We start from the raw sequence: 24061 nt of genomic DNA on the forward strand, positions 1-24061 counted from the left end.
AATTATGAAACCTGAAGTTGAACGCTTTCCAATGCAACGAGATAGGGAAAGAAAGAGGTTAGGGAAGGCTTCCACAACCGTAGGGCATTGCACAAAAAGTTTGAGACCTCTTAGAGAACCGGCGAGGAAGGGAAGGCTAAGCAAGAGCTCCGCATGCCTTTGATGACATTATATCTTTGTTTAGGTTATTAGAATAGGATAGGGTGCAAGTCTGGATGAACTGTTTTTTACTAGCTTAGATCGGATAAAAGGTTTGTAACACCAGATATTCCGTATTCCTCGACCAAGGAATAGCGGGACGGGAAAGAACCGTGTGCCAGCCCTTAGGCATCCCACTCTTTTAGCTCTTTCCTTTCAAGGACCGAGAGAACGAAAGTTGAACCCTACCCTTTAAACACAGGACAAAAGCCTCAGCAAACAGGATTACTATTCCTTGCCACGATTAGCTCCTGATTTTGTGCCCTTTTTTTTTCTTTTTCTGCTCCTGGGAGAGACAGCAGAGTAGTTTACGGGTTGGGTTGGGTTGGGTTGGGTATGCATGCGGGGGAAAATCTACCACTTTTGCATCCGACTTGGCAATACTCCACTACCCCTTTAGCAGCATCTTCGTACATGTTCAGATTGGAGGCAGTGCTCCGTTCCCTTGCGCTTTCTTCAGATCATTCAGATCATTGCTGAGCATACCAGTCAGAAGAAAGAGCAAGTTCAACAAAATGGTAGGGAGAAATTCTGAAAATGTGGGTCATGGGTGGCTTCAGAACAGCAAAAAATGGCAGGTTTTATGGTTTCACTCCAATGAATTCTTCAGTTAATCATCCACAACATAGATAACAGCTGGAATGAAATTGGAAAAAACCAGCCAGAAATGAATACACCAACTTACAGGAAGAAGAAAGGAAGACAATACAGCTCCAGAACCTGTATGCTAATTTTCGACAATGGCCTAAAAAATGAAAACTTTCATTGTACTTATAACGCCAGGGGAAAAATTTTGCAGACCACTTGCGAAGAACAAGCAATCTACGAGGGAGCCGCGGCTTCCAACTCCAGGGCCTCTTTGCGCTTGAGGTACTGATGCAAAACCGCGAGCCGCGCCGTCTCGAATGCAAAGTACCCGATCGCGGAGAAGCAGGCGCTGTGGACGACCCGCGGCCCCATCCCGCGCGTGAACCCGACCATCCCTTCCTCCTTCAGGATCTGCTTCACCGTGGCGGCGACCCCGCCATACATCACCGCCGCGGCCTTACTAGTAGCCTCGGAATGGACCTGGGTCATCAGCCTCGTCTTCACCACGTCCAGGGGCGTGGTCAGCGACGCGGATATGGCGCCGGCCAGCGCCCCGCAGCAGACGCTCTGCAGGGGCTCCAGATTGGCCTGCTTGGTCCTGCTCAAGACCGCAGCTTTCAGGTACTCGAACGAGGAGTAGCTCAGGACGCCGGCGGGCAAGTTCCTCAGCAGCGTGGCGGAGTACCCCGCGTAGAGCCCCAGCACGCCGTCCTTCTCCAGAATCCGCAGCAGCACGTCCCACGACCGCCCCTTCGCGCCCGCCTGCATCCGCTGCGTGATCAGCTCCTTCGGCACCATGATGGCAGACGACACGACGTTCCCCATCGCGCCGGCCGTCGGCGGGATGAGCACGGCGGGGAAATCCTCGACCCCCGACAGGACCGACTTCCCGAACTCGCAGGTCCCGAAATAGACGGCGGAGGAGGCGGTGGACCCGACGACGACGGCAGAGATCCCGCTGTAGAACCCCAGGATGCCCCTCGACTGGAACGTCTTGACCACCGCGTCGAGCGTGTTGCGGTACATCTCCGAGGCGCCCTTCGTCTGGAGCTTGGTCTTGATGGTGTCGAGCGGGTGGAGGCACACGTAGGTGAAGGCGCCGGCGATCCCGCCCCGGCGGCGCCGATCAGGGCCCGCTCGAGGACGGAGAGGCTCTTCAGGATGGACCGCGCCCCCGGGGCTGCTCACCGCGGCGGCGGCGGCGGGGGCTTGGCCCATTTGGAGAAGTTGGGGGCGGATTAGGGTTTCGAGGGAGAGGATGTGGAGGAGAAATTGAGGGGGCGGCGGCGGGACGGGCGGCGGGCTTGGGGCGGGCGGAGGAGGGCGGCGGAGGAGGGGAGACGAGGGAGGTGAAGTGGGTGAAGAGGCTCGTGAATTCGGGCGGAACCGGGTGGCGGGTCGGGTCCGGACATGGGAGGCCCAGCGATGCAGAGAGCCTTCCCTCCATCTTCGGCTCTGGTTTGGTGGGGAAGAAGCGAGGGGACGGGAGTCATCTCGGGGCAGGTACGGCGCAAAACGCTGCGTTTTATGTAGGTGTGCAACGCCAAGTCGTTTTTGCTTCGTGGAAAGCGAGGAGTCGTTTTTCCAGGCTCTTTCCATCTCGAAAAAAATGGAGCGTTTGAAATGTAATTTTCTTAACTATCGCTTACGATAAAAAATGAATGATTTTTCTTTTTATTGCCCAGTGTCCATGTTTAGATATAATGTGTTATGGCTAATTATTTCAAATGATACAAGAGAACATTTTCTAAATTGTTCATTTTTTGATAAACGAATGAAGTCGTGTAAAGTTCTCGATTTAAAAATATATATATATATATCTCAAAATGGTTTTAATAATTAAAATTCCAACTAGTATCATTGGAAAATGGTGAAGTGTTTTTAGAGTATGATGGATCCATGAATGAATTGACAAAGATTGTGAATGGTTCATTGTTGACAAAAAAGAAAATGATGAAATGGAAAAGTATTCATCCGTGGGTAAGTGCGTTGGTTGAGAGCTCCTCCTCATCACAAGGGTCGAAAGTTCAAAACTCGCACTTACTAGCGATTTAAGTGAAGGCTCTAGCGGTGAGTTGTTAGTGTTGGGAATGACTGATCCCCGAAAACCGGTTCGACACTAAATCGAACCCCTAAATCAATGCGGAAGACGAAGCCCGGGAAAAACACGTATCACCGATCGTAAAGCACACCACGGAGTCGAGCGTACCTTGTTAGCCACAGATTAAACACCAATGCCGAAGATCGAGGAAGAAATTCTGGTCCTGTTCGATCCGATGACGACTTGAAGGGAAGAAAAGTGCGCCGTATGCTTCTTTTGTTCTTCGTTTTGGGAGAGAGAGAGCGTAAGGAGAAAAAACGTACGTTATTTCCAACTGATGCCTTTTCTCTCTCTCTCCTCCCTTTTATACCTTCCCCCTCCACGGGCCTTATTCCCGTGGGCCGGGCCTTTGGGCCCAACCTTGAGCGGATGGGCCTTAAGCCCATCTCATAAATCCATCATCTCCCACTCGCACATGGTGGTGCAAAACCAACATGGGCGGATAGGCCCTACTCAGCCCTATCAGAGAAAAAACCATCATAGACTCTCACTTGGGCCGAACAAAATCCTCTTTTCCTCTCTCGCAACATTCATACCGGTGAATAATCCGTGCGACCAAGATACTTTGAGAGCTCGTTGCCATACATCCGTTAGGAATATATAGCAGCTCATAATGGGCATCACACTCCGAGTAGATTTAGTATGCGGTACCTAGATCGATCGATCACATTTATATCTCTCTTGATCTCTTTTAAATAATGATATATATATTGTATTCACAATTATGATTATTACAAAGACAGTCATAATTGGTTAACCGGTGAATACAAAACTATAATGTGATTCTCCAAAATCGATCTTCCTCTTTTCTTCAAACTCTCAATTTCAGTCACTTGCTTTTCTAGAAATGCCCCATTAGATCGAATCAAACTCATGACCATTGGCAACATCCTAAGATAGCAAACACTAAATAGAAATCTTGAGAATAAGTAAGAGTCATGAGGGGACTAAGAAATTGAGGAACTCTCTTCCTCAAGAGTCTCACACGACATAAAAAGTTGAGATCAAACTTTTGCCACTCTTATTGGTCATCTCATGCATACGTAGTATGAAATACGTATTACGGTATTAACTCCTTTCCCATGAAGCGTATGTCTACACCTTTCAATACCGTACAGATGATAGTTCAGACATACCCAATGTCTAACTTGAGTTCACATATCTACTCATTCACAAAATTCATCAGAACTCACATCTGGCATCTCAGACAGATAAAGTAAAATATGTGGGTTATTTTACTTTCGGACATAGGAAGTATTATGTCCTCATCTTAACACTTAGTTAAGGCGACATACGTATTTTAAGCTTGAGCTCTCGATTATCACCTAGATAATAAGCTTAAAAACAGTCTCATCTCTATTTATCATACAAGAAATAGAGGCGATTACCCGTGTGAGTGGGCTAATCTCATCCGTCCGACATACTTCTTCTAACTTAAAGTAATGCACCGAGCATTAAGATGCATAAAGATCAAACGAAGATTTATAGGCATTAATGATGAAAAACATAAATTCATCATATGTGAACACTTAGGGAAAAATTATAATATTCAGTACATTAGTCTCTACGCAGTCCTAGAGATTTCATATGGCCACAAAACACATCTCTAGGTACTGGCTTTGTCATAGGATCTGCTACCATTCTATGCGTAGTATGTACTCTAAGTTCACATCTTTTCGTGCAATCATATCCATGACAAAATTATACTTGGTATCTATATGTTTGGTCTTGCCATGATATTTGGATCTTTAGTGTACACTTTTGCTGCTTGATTATCATAGTTAACTAATAACAAATCTACAGCACTTCCAATAACACCTAAATGATCCAATAATCTCTTAAGCCAAACATCTTCTTATACTGCTCTTCGATAATGCCACGAACTCAATTCCATCGTGGACAAGGCTATATACTTTTGTTTCTTACTGCTCCAACACATGGTGCCATTATTCGGTAAGAGAACAAACCTAGAGGTAGATTTCCTTTTATTTAAATCTCCTCTCCAATCAGCATCAGAATAGTCTTTGAGTTGCATATCCTTTTCTTAATAACTCAACGTATAATCAGCAGTTCCCTTTAGATACCTTAGTATTCTTTTAACGGCTTTCCATTGTGCTGGACCTGGATTGGATTGGTGTCTACTCACCATTCCAACTGTAAAACATATGCCAGGTCTTGTACACATCATAGCGTACATCAAGCTCCCAACAGCACTAACATAAGGAACATATTTCGTTTGTTCATTCTCTTGTGGAGTTCTTGGACACAGACTATGGCTCAACCCTTCACCTTTTGTAATAGAAGTGTATATGGGCTTACAATCTTGAAATCTTAATTCCAAGAATGTATGCAACATCACCCATGTCTTTCATCTCAAAGTTGGAAGACAACGAATTCTTCACAGTATTAACAAACTCCATATTACTTCCGACAATTAGTATATCATCAACATATAATGATATGATCACAAATTGATCCTTGGATATTTTGATATATATACAATGATCCTCATCTATCATTGTAAGGTCATATGCTATTATGGCATTATGAAAACGTATATACCATTGTCTCGACGACTGCTTAAGGCCATATATCGACCCCCAAAGTCGACATACCTTTTCTTCTTAGCCTTTTACTATGAAACCAACAGGTTGTTCCATATTTATTTCTTCCTCTAATTCTCTATTGAGGAAAGCAGTCTTTACATCCATTTGATATAACTCAAGATCCATATCAAACACTATTGCCAGAATTATGCGAATCAAGGTAAATCTCACTACAGGAGAGAATGTTTCTACATAATCAATTCTTTCCTGTTGATTATACCCATTCGCCACAAGGCGAGCCTTATGCCTTTCTATCGAGCCATCAGCCTTTTGCTTTATTTTGAGAACCCACTTGTTCCCAATAGCTTTGTGTCCTTTTGGAAGATCAACCAGTTCCCAGACTTGGTTTGATTTCATTGACTCCATTTCCTCTTCCATTGCATGAATCCATTTTTCCTTACTAGGGCAATTCAGAGCCTCATTAATATTTCTTGGCTCATACTCATCTTGTGGAGCAACCATAAAAGTTTCCCTTTCAATGTCAAAACATCGACGGGGAATACTTTGGCGACTTGTTCACCGTATGGGAGATTGTACACTTAGCACATCATTCCCCATTATGCTCCCACTTGGATCGGGTAATGATGATGTCGTCACATCGTGTGGTTGCAATTGAGAATGAGTTGAATTCAATTCGTCACATCTCATATTACTCCCACTTGGATGAACTCCATTAATATCATTATCTTGATCCAAGGTTTCAAATAGGAAGTAATCTTCCCCTATTTCGCCCCTCTAAGGAAATTCATCCACTAAGAATGTGACATCCCGTGATTCAAAATTCAGTTATTCTCCCACTTTCCTGCTCACCTATGAACACATACCCTTTCGAGTGTTCGGAGTATCTCATTAAAATACTTTATTTTTATCTGGGACTCAATTTCCCAAACTTGTGAGAGGACATATGAGTATAGGTAGCATAACCCCATGGCTTAAGTAAACTTAAGTCCGGTTTCTACCTATCCATAACTCATATGGAGTGGAACTAACTGATTTGGAAGGCACTGGTTAAGTATTTAGGCAGCGATTAACAACGCATCACTCCAAGAAGTGATATGTAAGTTAGCATACGCCATCATGGACCTAACCATTTCTAGTAGGGTTCTGTTTCTTCTTTCTGCAACACCATTTTGTTGAGGAGTGTATGGAATAGACAACAATATTTCTATTCTTTTTCATCACATTATTTTCTGAACTCATCAGATAAATATTCTCGACCTCGATCGGATCTCAATACTTTTATTTTCTTGTCTAATTGATTTTCTACCAAGTTCATAAACCTTTTAAAACAACTTATGCTTCAGATTTATGAGAAATCAAACAGACATATCCGAATCAAGTAGAATCATCTATAAAAGTGATGAAACAAACAGCCCCTTGCCTTCCTCTCACATTCATTGAACCACGATGTCCAAATGGATTAAATGCAGAGGAACGTCGCTCTTTTACCTTTTCCAAATGGTTTCCTTGTCGTTTTCCCTTCTAGGCAATGCTTACATATGGACAAATCGACTTATTCAATATTGCCCAACAAGCCTCGCTTTGGCTAGTTTATTCATATGTTGTTGGCCAATATGACCAAGTCTAGCATGCCACACATTCACATCATTATCACATGAAGTAAAAGACGTGAAACAAGGGAATAACATATTGACATCACCACAGTCAACATTCAATACAATAAAACCATCCAGAAAGTGACCACAACCATAGTAGTTTGTATCCAAATACAAATCTACACCGTTATTACGGAAGTTCACACTAAAACCAAGCTTAACCAACATCAAAACAGACAATTAAATTTCGACGAATCTCCAGAGCATTTAGAACATCATGTAGGAACAAGTTGCGTCCACCACACATGTTCGGTTGGCGGTGTGCCAATCCCTTTAACTTCAGCTCGGAGTTGTTTTCCACATAGATCCACTCGGTTCCGTTGGTATTCGTCGGAATTCCACGAAGGATCCTTCATCCTTCGCTACATCGTCGTTGCTCCCGAATCTACAAATCCACAAAGGATTGGATTCAGCCAATAATTCAGAACTTGACACATAATCAAAGTTCTCAAATGTACAAGAGGTGTTTACCTTCTTTGGCTCACGACAGCGCGAGCATAGTGACCTTTCTTGTCACTATTGTAACGCCTCACCCTTGACATTTTCTTAACTTGAGGACGTTTTCCTCTCTTGTGTTGGTTAATTCTTGATTTCTTGCAATAAGGACTTGATCCTTTGCATTCCCACATATTGAACGAATCAATACGCTTGCGCTTAGAGCTCAAAGCCCTTTCGAGCTAGAACCGTGTGCAAATATCTATTCTCGCTCACATGCCGTTAAGCGGTCCTCTACCAGCTCAAGGTGGCGCACAGCATTCTCAAGATCTTCCATAACATGGTCAAGAGCTTCTAGTGCTTCTTGCTTTTCCAGCACATATTGAATCTTCATATTCAATATTTCACAATTGTAGCCGTTCATATCAGCAATTACATTTTTAGTTGCTGAACTATCGTTCTGAACACATCAGACATACATGCACGAATAATTAATGCCTATCATTTATGCATCTCTATTTACATAGACCCATCATATTAATGAATAATTTCAAGTAAGGCTTCAGAATCAAAAGGTCACTACGTTTCCAATCATCCTCCAAAAATCCTAACTTAAAACTATCATTAATATGATTGTCATATGCAAAATCAATTCTATGAAGTTACAAAAACTTCTATTACTACCCATAGCTAATTACCCACAAAAGAACCAGCAATAGCGTAAAGCAAATAAAAATCTTAACATCCAATAAAATAACAATCCTTTCACATGATACAACTAATATATCGGTTGCTACATTAACAACAATCAGGTAGTAATCATTACATAATCAATCAAAGAAATAAATAGGGAATGTCCCTTCTAATCTATCAGTCAAAATATCTCGAGAAATTTGAAGGTACATTTACCAACCATGGGAAAACTTTTGGAGAGCTCTCATGTCGCCACCAAGGCGCATTCACTCGCGCCACGTAGCGCACAATCTAAGGGTTGAAGTTTTGGCCAACTCAATCCTATAGTACTCTCTTACAAAAGCTTCCACTAGCCTCCTATAACCCGGGACCACGTTGACCTCCCATAGCCGATCTAACACTGCTTGCCATTCAGGTGGAAGAGTGTTCAACAAAATCGGCACATTCTCAAAGTCCGACATAAGATAACTATTATTGATGATTTCCTGTATCATCTGATTGACCCTGACCACATGTGATACTAAATCACCATCATGCCACCGATAATTAGCTAATTCTGACATCAGCCTTTAAGTCTTGCATTTCCCTCGTCCGTTCTTGGGATTGCGGTATCCTTGCATAACGCATCATAGTTCCCGCAACAAATGCGGAACTAAAAATAGATCACTTATCATCCATAATTAATATAAGAGAAAATACATAATTTTCCAAAATTCATGCAACAAATGTAGAATTAAAAAATGGATTACTTATAATCCACATAGGCATGATTGAAAAAGAAAACAAATTCTTTTTTTTTTTTTTTTTTTTTTTTTTTTTTTTTTTTTTTTTTCGGGTCAACGGTCAAAGTCAACGGTCGGTCAACGGTCAACGGTCGGTCAACGATCAAGTAAACGGTCAACGGTCGTCGGTCAACGGGTCAACGGGTCGGGTCAACGGGCGCGCGGGTCGGACCGGTCGGGCCGGTCGGACGAACCGACCGCACGTGCCACGCGCGTGCACCGGCCGACGTCGCGCGGCGTCATCCGGCACGTGCCTCGCGCGTGAGCGTGCGGACGTCACGCAAACGTCATCCGCACGTGCGCGGCATGCGCCAGGCTGATCGGGTCGGGTCGCCGGCCGGTGACCGCCCGGCGAAACGTCGTTGGCGATGACGTCATCGGTGACGTCATCCGAGCGGTTACCGACCGTTGGATGACGTCACGGTGACGTCATCACGTGACGCGCACGCGTCGGTCCGCGGACCGCGCGTGCCGTTCGCCGTCGCCGGCGCGCACGTGCCGGTTCGTTACCGCGTGTGGCGCACGCGGCCGCCATTGCCCGGCCGGGCGCGTGGCGCCACGCGCGGCGGCTTGTGGCCGCGCGTGTGGGCGCGTGCGTCGTCGTCCGGCGACGCACAACATGTCGCCGGACTCGTCTCGACGTCGCCTTTCACCCAGTGCCTTCAGAATTTGATTCCGACTTACTGAAACTCAGAAAAATGGCCGAACAACGCTCGGGTGTCGGGATTTTGGCCCGGTTCCGTACGGCCGAAGGGATTTCACGAAAATCAATCAAAAACATCGAATTGATTGGGAAAACGTGAAACGGGGCTCTGATACCAATGTTGGGAATGACTGATCCCCGAAAACCGGTTCGACACTAAATCGAACCCCTAAATCAATGCGGAAAACGAAGCCCGGGAAAAACACGTATCACCGATCGTAAAGCACACCACGGAGTCGAGCGTACCTTGTTAGCCACAGATTAAACACCAATGCCGAAGATCGAGGAAGAAATTCTGGTCCTGTTCGATCCGATGACGACTTGAAGGGAAGAAAAGTGCGCCGTATGCTTACTGTTCTTCGTTTTGGGAGAGAGAGAGCGTAAGGAGAAAAAACGTACGTTATTTCCAACTGATGCCTTTTCTCTCTCTCTCTCCCTTTTATACCTTCCCCCTCCACGGGCCTTATTCCCGTGGGCCGGGCCTTTGGGCCCAACCTTGAGCGGATGGGCCTTAAGCCCATCTCATAAATCCATCAGTTAGGTTAGTCTCTTCCGAAGTATAGGGGTTCGACTCTCAGGAGCTGTTCGGACACGGAGGGTCTATGGTAGAGTCATCGGTTATTAAAAAAAAAGAAATGGAAAAGTATAACCCCAAGAACAATCGTTGTTGTCAATGATATAAAATACAAGAAAGTAAAAATAAAAGATAAATTTATGAGCATGTTGAGTTATTATTATTTTTTATTGATTGAGGATATTTTACAAAGAGTACAATGTTGGAATTTATAGTATTTATAGTACACCATCATGGTTACAAGCAACGGTTTTTGAATTCAAATAAACAAATTACTTCATAATCTTATTTGCGGTTAGAAGTTGTTACTCCATGCAACACCAATGTATAAAGTTATTCAACAACACTTGTCCACAAGAAATTACAAGAATCCTAAAATAACGATAATAAACTTAATTAGTCAAAAGTGACGCATTTGTGTCGATTGCCCATTATTGATAACTTTGTTGATCAACTTCTCCTGATGAAGGATTTCATTGATAATTTTCAGGATGTTGTTGTTGACTTCCTTGATGAGTTATCGATTCTTTTCAAGTTGTTGATTGTTTTGTTCATTGTTGATCAAGCTCTATTCTCATTGATTAAGTCTGATACCTATTATTAATAGCCAAAAGTCTGTCTTTTTGGGTGTGAACACAACCGATGATGATCGGTTAACAATTAAAGTATCTAATTTGACAAAAGAAGAAGAAGATTATAATATGCCTTGAAGTCTTAACGACTTTGCGGAACTCAAATTATCAAATGATACGTAGAAACGCGATTGAAAATAGTGAGGAAATTGTGTGAAAATTATATTGAATTGGATCGGATGGCTTAATTTATTAGACGTCATGTTTTGTAACCGCTTCGATGAAACTCAATCTTTAGCTTATGTGCATGTTTCTAGCTACATGTCATGTATATCACTTAAATTCTACCTATTAGAAACTTAGGCCGATGAGCTCAGCAGGCATGCCATTGATGATGGGCTTTTATGTGTCAATTGCATTGCTATGGCATTCATGATCAATGAGCTTGTCAAATATGTTATTAATTATGTCCCGTGGTTCAAGTTTATTGTCATGACTTGATTTTTACAATTAACTTTTTCATGTTTGATCCGCATTCCAACTATTTCCCTTGTTAAAGTATGATTCATATGTACTTTACATACATGAAATCACACTTTATATATAAATTTAGGCTTTTGCCTCTAACTTGTTATTTTAGTGCTTTTATTCGTCAAATTTCACATATCATCCTCAATCCGACTTGCCCGCATAGGGTGTTAAAATATCTCATATCATTCTTTTGCAAGGTTGATATGTTCAATATATCCATGCAGTTTGCTTCCATCAACAAATTTAAGTTTTTGAATTGGACCTGCACTAACAAAAAAAGAGAAAATGGATATGCTAACATGCACCACGAGGTCAAATAGTGGCAACCCAGTTGGCCCTTATCGCCCCAACCGCCAACTGCCAACCGCCAAAGGTCACTACCACGCACCGAATTCCGTGGAGCCCCCAATTAGAGATGCACGCTTTCGAAGATTGAAGCGGCAGGCCCCCAAAAAAATCCGCAGATCGTCAGTCGAAGTTTATAGAGATTAAAAGCGATCAATTAATGTGTCGCCATTAGTGGATGGGTTGATGATGGGTACGGCACGAGTTGCCAGGTCCGATAGAGATGGCCCCAGACGAACATGAGGGCGCCGGCGGTGATGGCGTCATGATATGGCAGCTGTGGCTACACAGAAAATAGGAGGAGAGGAGGGCCAAGTCTGGACAGAGAAGGAAGAACAGAGACTGGGAAGGAGGGATAAAGGAAAAGGAGATAACAACACTAATATTTTTAGTCTTTAGTTGGCATCCTTATCAGCATCTCTGAACAGATTTTTCTTAGGTAATGGCCTTAAACGGTTAGCTAACAGGGTCAGTGCCCAAGTTAATAATTTTCTTAACCTTTTAATTGTGCAAATTTAATTTTTAACTTTTCAATTGTGCCAACTTAATCCATTTGGAGATTGGCCAAAGATAACCACTGGTGAGGAGTGACCTTGCTGACCTCTGGCGAGGGTCACTTGGCAAGGCTCATCTTCGCCGCATTTGACGAGGGTTGCCTTCATCAAAAGCTAGTTAGGGCAGGCCCTTGCTTGAGGCCAGCAGGATTGAACCTTGCTTGAAGCTAGTGAGGCTCGTCCCCGTCAAATCCGGTGAGGTTGAGCTTTGCTCGAAGTTGATGAGGCCAACCCTTGCGAGGGCAAGCCTCACCCAAGGCCATGAGATCCTCTCTCGCAAGATCTCGTTGAGGGTGACTTGCTAGCGGTCGACAAGGGTGACCCTTGTTGATTGTAGCTGATGGCCAATTGCCGGCCATCGGCCTATTAGTAGGATGAAGAAGAAAAAAGAAAGAAAGAAAATACAAATTCAAAAAGTATTTGAAAAAAATGAAAAAAATTTGTTCATGCCAGCATTGACTGTATAACAAAGGATGACTAACATCCACATTAACGACTTTCGATCAAAATTGGATAGATGGACTACATTGGCAATACATGAAAATGGGGAGAATTACCAAAAAAGTCATAAACATTACCAATTAAATTATGAACTTATTTCTTTGACAAATTGAGTCTTAAACCTTTTATAATTGTGTCAATTCAGTCATTCCGACTAAAATTGGCCCTAGCTAGATTTGGCATCGCTAACGTGGCCACTTTGGGTGGAAGGCAATAATTTTTTAATAATAGTTTATTTTTTAGAATTATTTTATTAATTTTTTTACCTCTCTCTCTCTCTCTCTCTCTCTCTCTTCCCTTCCTTCCCTCCCTCCTCCTCCCCCCTTCTTCTTTTGGCTCTGGTGACTGGCTAGTCCTTGCTGGTCGTCAGATTGAGGTGGCTGAGCAAGCTCACCTTGCTAGATTGAGCAACAACAAGGCCCCCCTCGCTCGATCTGGCGAGGCTCCTCGCCCAACGATAATGAGGCGAGGGCTCGCCTAGCAATGGCGAGGGAGTCCTCGCCCCTTGTCACTGGATCTGGCGAGGTGAGCCCTAGCTAGATTTGGCGCCAACCAGCGGTCACGTTAGCACTGGCCGACCAATTTGGGCGGAAGGACTGAACTAGCACAATTGTAAAAATGTTTATGACTCAATTAGCCAAAAAAGTAAGTTTACGACTGAATTGACACAATTGCAAAAGGTTTATGACTTTTTGATAATTCTCACCATGAAAATGTATACGATTAAATTAGTACAATTGAAATATTTATGATTTAATTAATATAATTGTGATAGATTTAAGAAATTTTTTGATAATTTTTTTTTTAATAGAAGCACCACGTTGAGGTTAATTTGAAAAATTGAGGTATGTGATAGAATAAAAGAAAATTTAGGCGCTTTATTTAAAACCGGACAAAAGTTAAGATCTTGGCAACACCATTATCCCTTAATTTAACTACCTTTGGGGCTCTTCCTGGCCGAAGCCTACTAGTATCTCGGTATTTAAATCCAGTTAGGTCACAATTTGACCTAGTATTTATTAATGTTCATATATACCTAGGCTATAACCTCGTGAAGCTACCAAAAAGAGAAAGAAAAGAAACGTTAATTCCACCTTTATCCCTTCACTATTTTGGTTTTTCGTTTTTGTTACTTTTATGACTAGTTACTCCCTTAAGCATGAAACATAAGATGATAACCACCAATATATAGTCCTCATTTTTAGTTTTTGAAGCCAAATATACTCCCTAATTTCCTTTGACATAAATACATCATTTAACATATAATTTCGGCTATTGAAAAGCTAAATATTTTGAGGAAAGCATTATTAAACATATAAAAAAAACAATGCATTTGAATGTGCACAAAATAATGCCTTTGTTGAGTCCAGAAGAAAATCAATTTCTCTCTCTAATTTCTCTTTTCTTAATCTCACAATTTACATAAAATTTGCATATCTATGCGTGTTTGGGAAAATTGTCCAAAAAATCATAAACTTATTGCATTTTTATCAATTCAGTCGTGGACCTTTTATTTATACTAATTTAATACTAAACCTTTTGATATTTTGCTAGTTGAGTTAATCCGATCAATTTTAACCAAATATCAATGACGTGGACATTGACCATTGTAAGTGGCATGACTGACGGTGACATGTTAATAATATTTCAATAGTTTGTAAAATTTTTAAAATTATCTTATCTTTTTTTTTTTCTCTTATCTTTTTCTTTTTCCTTTTTTTTTTTTTTTTTTCAATTTCTTTTCCTTTCCTTAAGAGTGTCAATATATGAATTTTCTCGATAGAATGTGACAATTAACTCATAAACTTTTGAATAAATTACTAAAACAAAATGATAATAGTGTACCACAGAATTGTGACAATTCTATCAATATGAGGCTTGAATCCGTCGGAGTACCAGAAAGCAAAGGAACTCTAGATATCTAACAGGGAGAGATCCTCTCTTGAATCCATAGAATTGCAGCATCTCAGACACTTGATCATCACTATAACCAGCAGCAACATTGCAAATAGCTTTTCTGGAAGGGCAATTACAGGAATCACTCACAACCAACTGAAAAAGGACATATCTTTATTGCCATTGAAATCTAAGGGACGTTTATAGCCATACAGAAGTGAATGAACTCAGATACCTATAACAGAAGGGAAAATATCACAAGTACTTATTGACGGGACTTGTTGAATTTATTTTGGATAGCCTTTGAAATTTCAAGCGTAAGTGTCGGGGTTTTTGGAGGAGGTATGCTTCAGCGACCTTACACATTCCCAAGGCTCTCTCTTTGCCCGCCTTAATGTCCTCTTCTTTGAGCTCAATACCGCCCTCTATGTAATATGTGCTCGTCATCTTGTTCTTGCTCCCACCTTTCGGTGTTGGTTCAAACTTGACTTCGTAAACTGTAGATTCAAAATTCTCCTTTAGATCAATCACGGTATTCTTGTACATAAACGACTTGACTTCGTAAACTGTAGATTCAAAATTCTCCTTTAGATCAATCATGGTATTCTTGTACATAAACGTCTCCTCGTTCAGCTCATCGACACGATTCTTCATACTGCTAAGCTAATTACCTATATACAATACGAGGAGATTGTATCATAGTATACTTGCATATGCTGTAACTAAAGAGAGTGTAGTTCAGGAGGTTTGTGAGCTTGAGGTAGAAGAGATGAGAACCAGTCATACTTATAGGTTGGAGTGGAGGAGTCCTCATTTTCTCAAAGTGTATCCCACTGGCTGATAAATTCTAGAAAATGCCAAACTTGCAAAGCACCAACCATTTTACTTTCTGTCATGATTTGCATCACAAACTTCATCAGTTCACTGACCCGATTAGGATTCCATTCTTGATGTGCTATAATCGAACCCTCAAAACTCACAATGACTTAATAGTCCGCACTTGATTTAAGCGCATGAACTACACCCTTCTAATGCTAACTCCTACATCTGTTATTTGCTGCATCTTGGGGTATGCATTATTCATATCCGAAGAGAGCTTTCCAACTCTTTTGGATAGATTATTTGATTACCGTAGGAACGAACCTATAATTGGCTACTCTGTCCTACTCTGAATGATATTCTAGTTAAGCCTTTGTCGTGTTATATAACTTAGTTCTCAAATATTATTTGTAGATGTTCCTGTTAAGCCTTTTAAGGCTTATGGTTCCTCAAATTCTTAACATTGCTTCAGCTGCATTGTTCAATGTCCCTCAGTTGTCACCTTCCTTAGAAAATAGCACTCTGAAAGTTTGGTGAGAGTCCATCTGCTTAAGAGATTTGCGAATTAGTATTCCTATCCCCAAGTTGCAGCCGGTTCACCCTGGATTTCTGATAAAGAAAAGATTCCTCATACTTTGCAATTTCCAAACCTTTTTTCTCAGCATAAACCCCTCATTTAACTTAGAAGGAATCGCCTGATAGGATTTCCTGCTGCAAAGTACATAACTCCAATTTACAATGTTGAATCTGCTGCGAAAGCTGGTTAAAATGATCTTTATTGAATTTCTTAAGAGCAACGGGAGCTCTAGCAAGCTTCCTATAAAGAGTAAACGATGGAGTTTCCTCATATATACTTGCCCAGCTTAAGCAACCACTTCCAGATAAAGAGGAAAGAGAATTTGAATGGCTTTTGGAAAGTGGAGAACAGCTTCCTCTTGCCTTACAAGTGCATGACAATGATCAGAAATATTGGAAATGGTGAATACAATGTAGGAGTGCATAGATGAAGCAAGTAAAGCATCTAACAAACACACAATCCAATTTCCTGGCTATGCATCCTCAATGCTACAATTTTGTCCATGTGAAGGAGCTGCCAATGTGCTTCACATCAGTAAGATCAGCTTGGACAGGAGTATCATAAAACATATCCATATCTGGAGTAAAGGCTATAACAGCATTACTGACTTCAGAGAGGTACCTTACAAAGTTTAAATCTTCCAGGACTATACAAGGAGAAGTTATAATAATGGCAGAAGAAGCCAAGAACTCCCAAAGAGATCGCCTATCCATCACAAATTGGAAGCATAGACAAAGGTAGCAAAACAACTAGAATTGCCCTGAACCACTGAACAATGATATGCTGAGCTGACGCAGAAATAACAGATATGCTGATGAAGCATCATGAAGAATCCAAATTCTTCCCTAATGTTGGAAGAAATAATTGGGAATTCAAATTCTTCCCAAATGTTGGAAGAAATAATTGGAAATCAGATGCTTCCCAGAACTTCCTTCCAACTTCTTTGGGCCTTTGCTATTTCTACCGTTGGGCTATGGAGATCACGTGGCACTGTTGCTTCTGCAACATTTATTTACAAGGTACATAGTTGGGATCGGACGGACACTCGCCCTGTATGGCAGCAACTTTGTCTCACAGTTGACTTTCTAAAAGACTCCACTAATAAAAGGATGACGCATTAATTGGTATACTTTGTTTGTTTGTTTTTTTTTTTTTATGACCTGAGAACCGCCGTACAGCCAGTGGCGTAAACCCGGGGTGACCTGAGGGGATCTACCTCTCCCGGACCGTGGGTGAGTCGCATAAGCAACCGCGGGGATTCGAACTCGCTCCCTTCCAGAAGAGGAATTGAGCGCAAACCACGCGACCACCAATGGGGTGAGCTTAATTGGTATACTTTGGATTACAATCTCTACGATAAGCATAGTAGCTGCAAAATGTAGTGGGCTGCATCTATTTCTTTATAAGTTGATTCTTCGAAGCATTTAGATGTGGTTGCTGATTTCATTTTCTGCACCGCCTATCATTACTTTACTTAAATTATTTTTTTGCTTTTCACCTGGTAGGAGCTTGGATTGCAATATTCTCACACGATGCCAACCCAATTTTACTTTTGCTGATGTGATATAATGAGATATTGAGCATTCGATCTAAAGTAATCGTAGTTTGATGATTTGAACTCAAACATGTACATCAAACATTTGAAGATTCCATGTCAGTTGAATAACTGTTGCCAATTTTACTGTTACTGTTCTGCTTTCCTAGGGCTTTTTTTAACCCTCATTAGATTGCCATAAAACCTGAGCGCGGCAGATCTAGCGTGAAAAAGACTAATTAGACTGCACTATCTTCAATTTGAAATAACTGGAATTTGTTTACCGCTGCCAAATAAGAATCAAATTGTTCTTGTGTGATCTTGTTTGGATGTCATCTGTGTATATATAATATATATTGCCTTTTCATTCAATTTTTTTTTTTTAAATGTTTGTCAATCCTTTTCTATACATTTAGAAGACGATACATTTTAAAAGAAAATGAGACAAGGTTATATAGTACAATTTATCAACTTGAAAATAAGACCGACATGCTTTGCTGAGTATTAAAATAATCAAACAAGATGAATTTATAAGTTGAATTGTTGCTGCATCTTCAACACTGAAATACCGAAACCCTTTACCAGTCGATGTTAGAATTTCAAAATTTTCCAATGACTTCTTTATGACTGACACCATCGGCCAGGTTCTTCCCTTCACTCACCAATGGCTTCATCTGAAGATTTTTCTCATTCGTTCTTTGGAGGCACCTAGGACATGATATAGAGCAATTTATGAGCAGTTAGCTGAGTCATCTTTACCAGTGCTGTCATCCTGGGTTAGCATCTCTATGTATACCGCAGTTTGAATGAGCCATAGAGTAATGACTGCCTCACTGCCAAACACCTAAAAGATGCATCATTACCATGACAATAACTTTGTGAAACTACCACCAGTAGTGAAATTACATGTCATCTGATTTCGTCAAAAGCATATTGTACTACATGATCATCCATTCAAGAACTTGTTCCTTCACCCACTTTTGATGAATTGAAAAAAGAAAAAGCTTCAAGGATGAAATCATCTCTACTCCAACAACATAAGGTTGTAGGGTTTCTCAATCCATCCAAGAAACCATAATCAAGTGAGAAAACCACCATAAGTTGAACTTAAAACCCTACACCATAGTCATAGTACTATATTAGATCTTGCTGATACTCACTGGAGTACATTTTTTTTTACTTGTTGATAATATAAGAACTTACTAACTAGAGAGATTGACAGAGCAATGTACATCCCATGAAAAAGTTTCTTTTCAGTTTATCCTTAAAAATAAGATTCTGAGTAGCCATTCTTGATTATGTCTAATAAGATTCTGGGTACACAAAGATACCTGAAATTCCAATCCGTGCTCATCTTTTGCGGCAAATTAAAATGCCATCACCAATCGGCACCTAAAATGCCAACAACGAGGACATTTAATCAAAGCTGCAGACAAGAGTAGTAAGCGTGCTTCATGAAAATGACAGGTGAACATACCATGCTGGTGCTAATTCGGTCATCCTCCATTAATCTCCTATTAAAATTCCTTATGCTGATAGTCTTCTTGTCATTTACCTGTGAAATGAAAATGTTAAAAATAATTCTTCTCTAAGAAAAAGAACAAAGGTACTATACCAGTTCACCACTGGATTCTACTGAGAGAGAGAGGAGAGAGAAGGTTCACCATTGGGTCAGCTACTTTTCCATGCCAAAGGACATTATCTATCACAATCACGCCACCAACCCTCACCTATGACAATAATTAACAACTCATCAATTAAACAGACATTGCAAAGTTCCAGAGTTGGGCAGAAGACATCTCAAAGCAGTGGATGTTGTGTTTTAATAAGATCCATCCAAGTGCCAATGATTTCAGTTAGACTAATGATTGAAGATTTCAAACATCATCAGCAGTTTGGGATTTGACCTTGCAATTATTAAGGTAAAGTACATGTAAATTAGACAAATTTGTAAGAAGCAGAAGAAAGTTGCAAGCGCCAATTTGTTTAAAGAAGCCGACAAACAGTAATTCTCTCACTTACAAGCTGCATCAGCAATTCGAAATATTCCTCATTCATTCTCTTCTCCGCATCAACAAATGCAAAATCATAGCTGCAAGAAGGAATACAGATAAGTCATCCTTTCTAACCCCTTCAATAAACAAGTATTGGCAACAAATGTGCAACACAACACAACCTAGGTTAGGATCAATAAATAAGTTTTACAGAAAAATTAGAATGCGCAGCATTACTTCCTCGGGATGGGATTGACAAGCTGCATGAAATTGGAAGAGCTTGGAGCTTGGAATTGTTTTGAATTAGCAAAGTTCATTTGGAGAGAAGTGTGTAACTTAAAAAGCCATCATTGAAGCAGATGAATGTTTGGTAAACAAAATACCTGAAACATCCAGTGTAAAGTAACTTTCACATCCAATGTTCAACAAAACTATCGTTCGGTAAAATTGCATAAGCAGACAGTATTGGTACATGGTACACCTGAAACATCTACTCTAAAGAAACTTTCACATAAATACTTTTCGGCAAAATTGTATCTAGAAAGTTCTTTAATTTTTGTCCATATCAAACTGGACATTATTCTTTAAACTACCTGAAAGGATAACTTAACAATCACCACTAGATAAATTTGCTTTTATATTCAAACAAATGACATAAAAAGACTGATATTGTTTGGTAACCTTATTAGGAATCAGAAAGATGGAACCACTAGTTTAACAGAAACACTAAAGCATTTCTGCACCGCTTGGCAACCAGCTGTGAACATTCACTGCTGGTCAACACTGAGAAATCCCTGAGAAAAAAAATAGTGCGCTTGCACGAGAGAGAGAGAGAGAGAGAGAGAGAGCAGCTATCAAATAGTCAGCACTGGATCTCAAGATGGCCAAACATCCAAGAGTGGACATGGAAAAGCAGAAAGAGGATAGAGAGACAGATAAGCTAGAGAGATGACAGAGATATTAGGGGAGAATAGAGATTGATTCGTGAAGTGGAGATGGAGACTGCATAAACAGAAAAAAGTGGAATTAAGAGGAAAAGTCACTCAGTAATGCCAGAATGGCTTTCTGCAGAGCCATGAAAGATAAAGCAAGTCCTCTGCTGCTCTCTAAGTCCATTTGCAAGGCCATTCTTTGACAAAAAATTGCCTTTTTGTGCAACAAGGGCCAATTGAAAGGCCATAGGAACCTCACCACTGAGAAAGCCTTATGAGGGTATTCACAAATGCACCCAGTCCACTCAAAGGTTACATAGAGAACCAAATGAGAAGAAGAGGAGAAGAAGACACAAGACAACTATCACTCAGTAAGGCGAGGAGTAATACTGGTTAAATTAGGTACCTGCAAGTTTCACCATTCAAAATAAGAGAGTGCAGTGTGTCCAATGCTAGTCCATGTCTCACACTCACCTAAACACGAAATATGAGTCTTGAACCGCATATAGTATGAAATAAAAAGTAGGCAGATCCTCAAAATGCAGATCTTCTTTAGTTCTAGGGACGCACATTTGATAGAAATCACGTCCATTATCATTATGCTTGCTGGAAACTCAACATGCTAAGCTACTGTCATAAAAGAATATTCTTTTTTCCTTCGAGAAGGAAAAGAAAAGTACAGATCTTTGAACAGTTGCTACACAAATTAACTCACAATGCACTTCACAACCACAAGGAGTTCATGGACTGACACTAGCTAAAAGAAAGGTTAAGGATATAAATTACCTTGCGTGAAACCCCAGCTAACTCATAATACTTTTTAGCAACCTCAAGAGACTTGGCATCCCTTTCACAAGCCACTAAACAACCGGACTCTGGCAGGGCAAGTGCAATAGCCAAGGAAGAGTATCCCTTGAGTGACAAAAAAGTAAAATGTAATTAATCACTATGAATCAGAGTATTCCAACTGAGACACATATCCTGAGTCAAAATCTTAAATCTATGAAACAAAAGATTCAGTGAATTACCTAGCATTAGATATTGAATGGCATTGATACATAGAACTTATGAAATCTTGTTAAAAAAATAATGTAAGTATTCTTAAGTAGTTTAAAGGTAATGCCAACTGAAATACTACTAAATATTATCATTTCCACGTGTAGGATATAGAGATTTAGCTACACACTGTTTTTTTCCCTCAAAAACAAATATATAGATGTATCTCATTTGAACCCAATTCTTAGTAACATCTCGGTATAATGGACAGATTTATATCCAATCAGTAGACTCAGAGTCCTTGTATTAAATCAACTTTAAAAAAATTAATCAAGAATCAAAAGATTCTAATAACTGTGCTCTGAATGGTTATGAGGTAAGAGAAACAGCTGTGAGGGCTTATCTACCTCCCACTTACGCTTCTTCCTCCCCACCCCCCACCAAAATTAAAAATCAGTGATGATTTAAGATAGATTGATTTTGTCCTGTTTTCCAATTAATTTGAAGGGATGTCTGAAAGAGGTTAAATTAACTGAAGTGTAAGAAGATCATTTAAAGACTAGCATAGTCTATAATTCTTCCTCCTCAAATGGGAATTTTTGTTGCGTATCATATAACTAGTAGTCATCATCTTATAATAACATTTTTTCAGAAGGAGAATGCATACAGTATAAACTCCAACTTCGATACATCGTTCTGCCCCAAGAATCTGCACAAGCATTGCAAGTAGTTGTGCCTGATCTGGCGAAACCTAATGAAAGAAGACAAGTCATCGGCTTAGAATTGGTAATAATGAAATATGGATAAGACCAGTTTCTTCAGTGTAGAAGGTGAATTATTCTGCTAGGGCATTGTTATATGCTTTTTGATGAATGAACTTCGCATCTTAACATCCTCAACAAACAGGAGGTGATGGGATAAGAAAAGTAAAGTGCTAATAGATTCACATTTTCCAAGGGATGACTGGATCTAAACGGAGACAATTGCCTGTACTCTTGAGGATTTATATTTACCAGGACTGTACCATGTGTAGTGATAGCATCTTTCTGCTGCAAAACCTGGAACTTTATAAGGGTATGAGTTGGATTATAGCTTTGGCAGTGGAAGAGGTAAATTGGAATGCCAAATTTTAGGAGGTAAATGTTTTTCAATCTGGTCAGAAGGGAACTAGGTACAGCTACCATCACAAATAAGCAGCTATGTAATGGGTAGTGCAATCCAAACCATAGATTGCCAACAGTTCAGCATTTTGAAATAAGTATGACAAACAAAATGAGATGAGAAATCTTCATGAAGGATATCCAAAAAAGATTACCACATGGTGACTCAGCTGTCAACTGTTGAGAATAAAACTGGAGAACTATGCGAGGATATTGCAACAATTGATACTTGATTAATCCACATCTAGTAACAAGAGTTCTTTTAATTCTTATCTAGAACAGCAAGCAGCACACGACGCAATATCAAATTCTGGCAATTAAAAATGTTTGGCCAATTCTTTATTCTTTATCTTCTTTTAATAGAGGAAAGCAGAGGCATCAGAAAATGTAAGAGAGCCATGAGAAACCTGCATCTGACTACCACGCATCGAGGCTGTCTCCTCGCGAAGTTGTCGTAGAATCTGCAATGAGGAAAAATTCATAAATCACTAAAAGATCAATTGAGTATATGCATTGCATGACACAAGCAAGAGATACAAAAGTAAGAAAAGCACGCAAAGCTTCACCTCTGGTTCTCTAACGTTGGAGAGAATGTAGTCATAAAGTTGGGGAGTGATGCTGATAACCTGCTTGTTCCCATAACTCCTGTCCTCCAGGACCACATAAGGACTGGAAGACCGGAAGCAACAGCATCTTCCCTGACCCGGAACCGATCCATTCACAGCTACCGACTTCGAAAAGGGCAGGAATTTCCCTACTGCCCCAACCGGAGGCAGAGCACTATGGGAAGCCACGACATAAGCGGAACGAAACATTGACGTGGCAATCTTCATTCCGATTCCCAGCATCAAAATCCCAAGTGAGCTTCAGCCTCCAAACGCCTTCAACTCGCATCGACTCATCAAGGACCCAAAAATAAAATCTTCAAAGTCCCAAGCTTTGCTACATTCACAACGAAAAAACAAGAACCCAAAAGGGCAGAAAAGAAAAAAAAAAAACACAGGAGACGAAACTGTCAACACGTGCGTTCAATCGTGCAACTATAAACAGAACTCGTCCTGCTCATTCCCCAAGTAACTTCCACAAGAACACTCAAGGCACGAATTCAACACATTCCACAGAACAAATTATACAACTTTATCGTTCATAGAACCGCCAAGTCTGCTTCGGACAGGAAGTTACCTGATTACAACCCGGTTCATCCGGTTGAAGAACAGTTTACCCACAACTCAGCCATCATTGTCTGCAAACAAAAACGGTGGAGAAGAAGAAATGAGCTGAGAAAAGGCGAAGCATTATCTCCCCCATCCTTCCCCCCCACCCAAATAAAAGCCCATCACAGTAGCGAAGGCCC

General features: G+C 40.7%; 2 protein-coding genes across 5 annotated transcripts; both read right to left on the bottom strand.

The window, feature by feature from the left end:
• Positions 1-753: 753 nt before the first annotated feature.
• LOC104450874 (protein MITOFERRINLIKE 1, chloroplastic) lies at positions 754-2290 on the bottom strand. The gene has a single exon (XM_010065579.3). The coding sequence runs from the start codon at positions 2002-2004 to the stop codon at positions 1021-1023; it is 984 nt and encodes a 327-aa protein (XP_010063881.2). The 5' UTR covers positions 2005-2290; the 3' UTR covers positions 754-1020.
• A 15775-nt stretch (positions 2291-18065) lies between these two features.
• LOC104450875 (tricin synthase 1) lies at positions 18066-24042 on the bottom strand. Of its 4 annotated transcripts, none has more exons than XM_010065582.3 (11): positions 23890-24042; positions 23274-23649; positions 23115-23168; positions 22215-22298; positions 21338-21463; positions 20958-21025; positions 19648-19717; positions 19290-19355; positions 19103-19180; positions 18957-19017; positions 18066-18333 (listed from the first exon to the last, which is right to left on the bottom strand). In XM_010065582.3, exons 2-10 carry the CDS (start codon positions 23553-23555, stop codon positions 18976-18978), a joined length of 870 nt encoding a protein of 289 aa, XP_010063884.2. In that variant the 5' UTR covers positions 23556-23649; positions 23890-24042; the 3' UTR covers positions 18066-18333; positions 18957-18975. The 4 variants fall into 4 exon arrangements, with proteins under 4 accessions (XP_010063884.2, XP_010063883.2, XP_010063882.2 ...); XM_010065581.3 differs by having other exon boundaries at positions 18066-18458; XM_010065580.3 differs by having other exon boundaries at positions 18066-18469.
• Between the last annotated feature and the right edge of the window lie 19 nt (positions 24043-24061).

This window comes from Eucalyptus grandis, chromosome 6 (assembly GCF_016545825.1).
Source record: "Eucalyptus grandis isolate ANBG69807.140 chromosome 6, ASM1654582v1, whole genome shotgun sequence".
In the NCBI taxonomy this organism is placed as follows: domain Eukaryota; kingdom Viridiplantae; phylum Streptophyta; class Magnoliopsida; order Myrtales; family Myrtaceae; genus Eucalyptus; species Eucalyptus grandis.

Excerpts from the sequence above, each read along its gene's own strand:
- LOC104450874 (XM_010065579.3), bottom strand. The coding sequence starts at position 2,004 with ATGGGCCAAGCCCCCGCCGCCGCCGCCGCGGTGAGCAGCCCCGGGGGC.
- LOC104450875 (XM_010065582.3), bottom strand. The coding sequence starts at position 23,555 with ATGCTGGGAATCGGAATGAAGATTGCCACGTCAATGTTTCGTTCCGCT. Across the intron at positions 22,299-23,114 it reads TGCGTGGTAGTCAGATGCAG|GTTTCGCCAGATCAGGCACA; the intron begins GTTTCTCATGGC and ends TTCTTTCATTAG. Across the intron at positions 21,026-21,337 it reads TAGCTGGGGTTTCACGCAAG|GTGAGTGTGAGACATGGACT; the intron begins GTAATTTATATC and ends TTTCGTGTTTAG.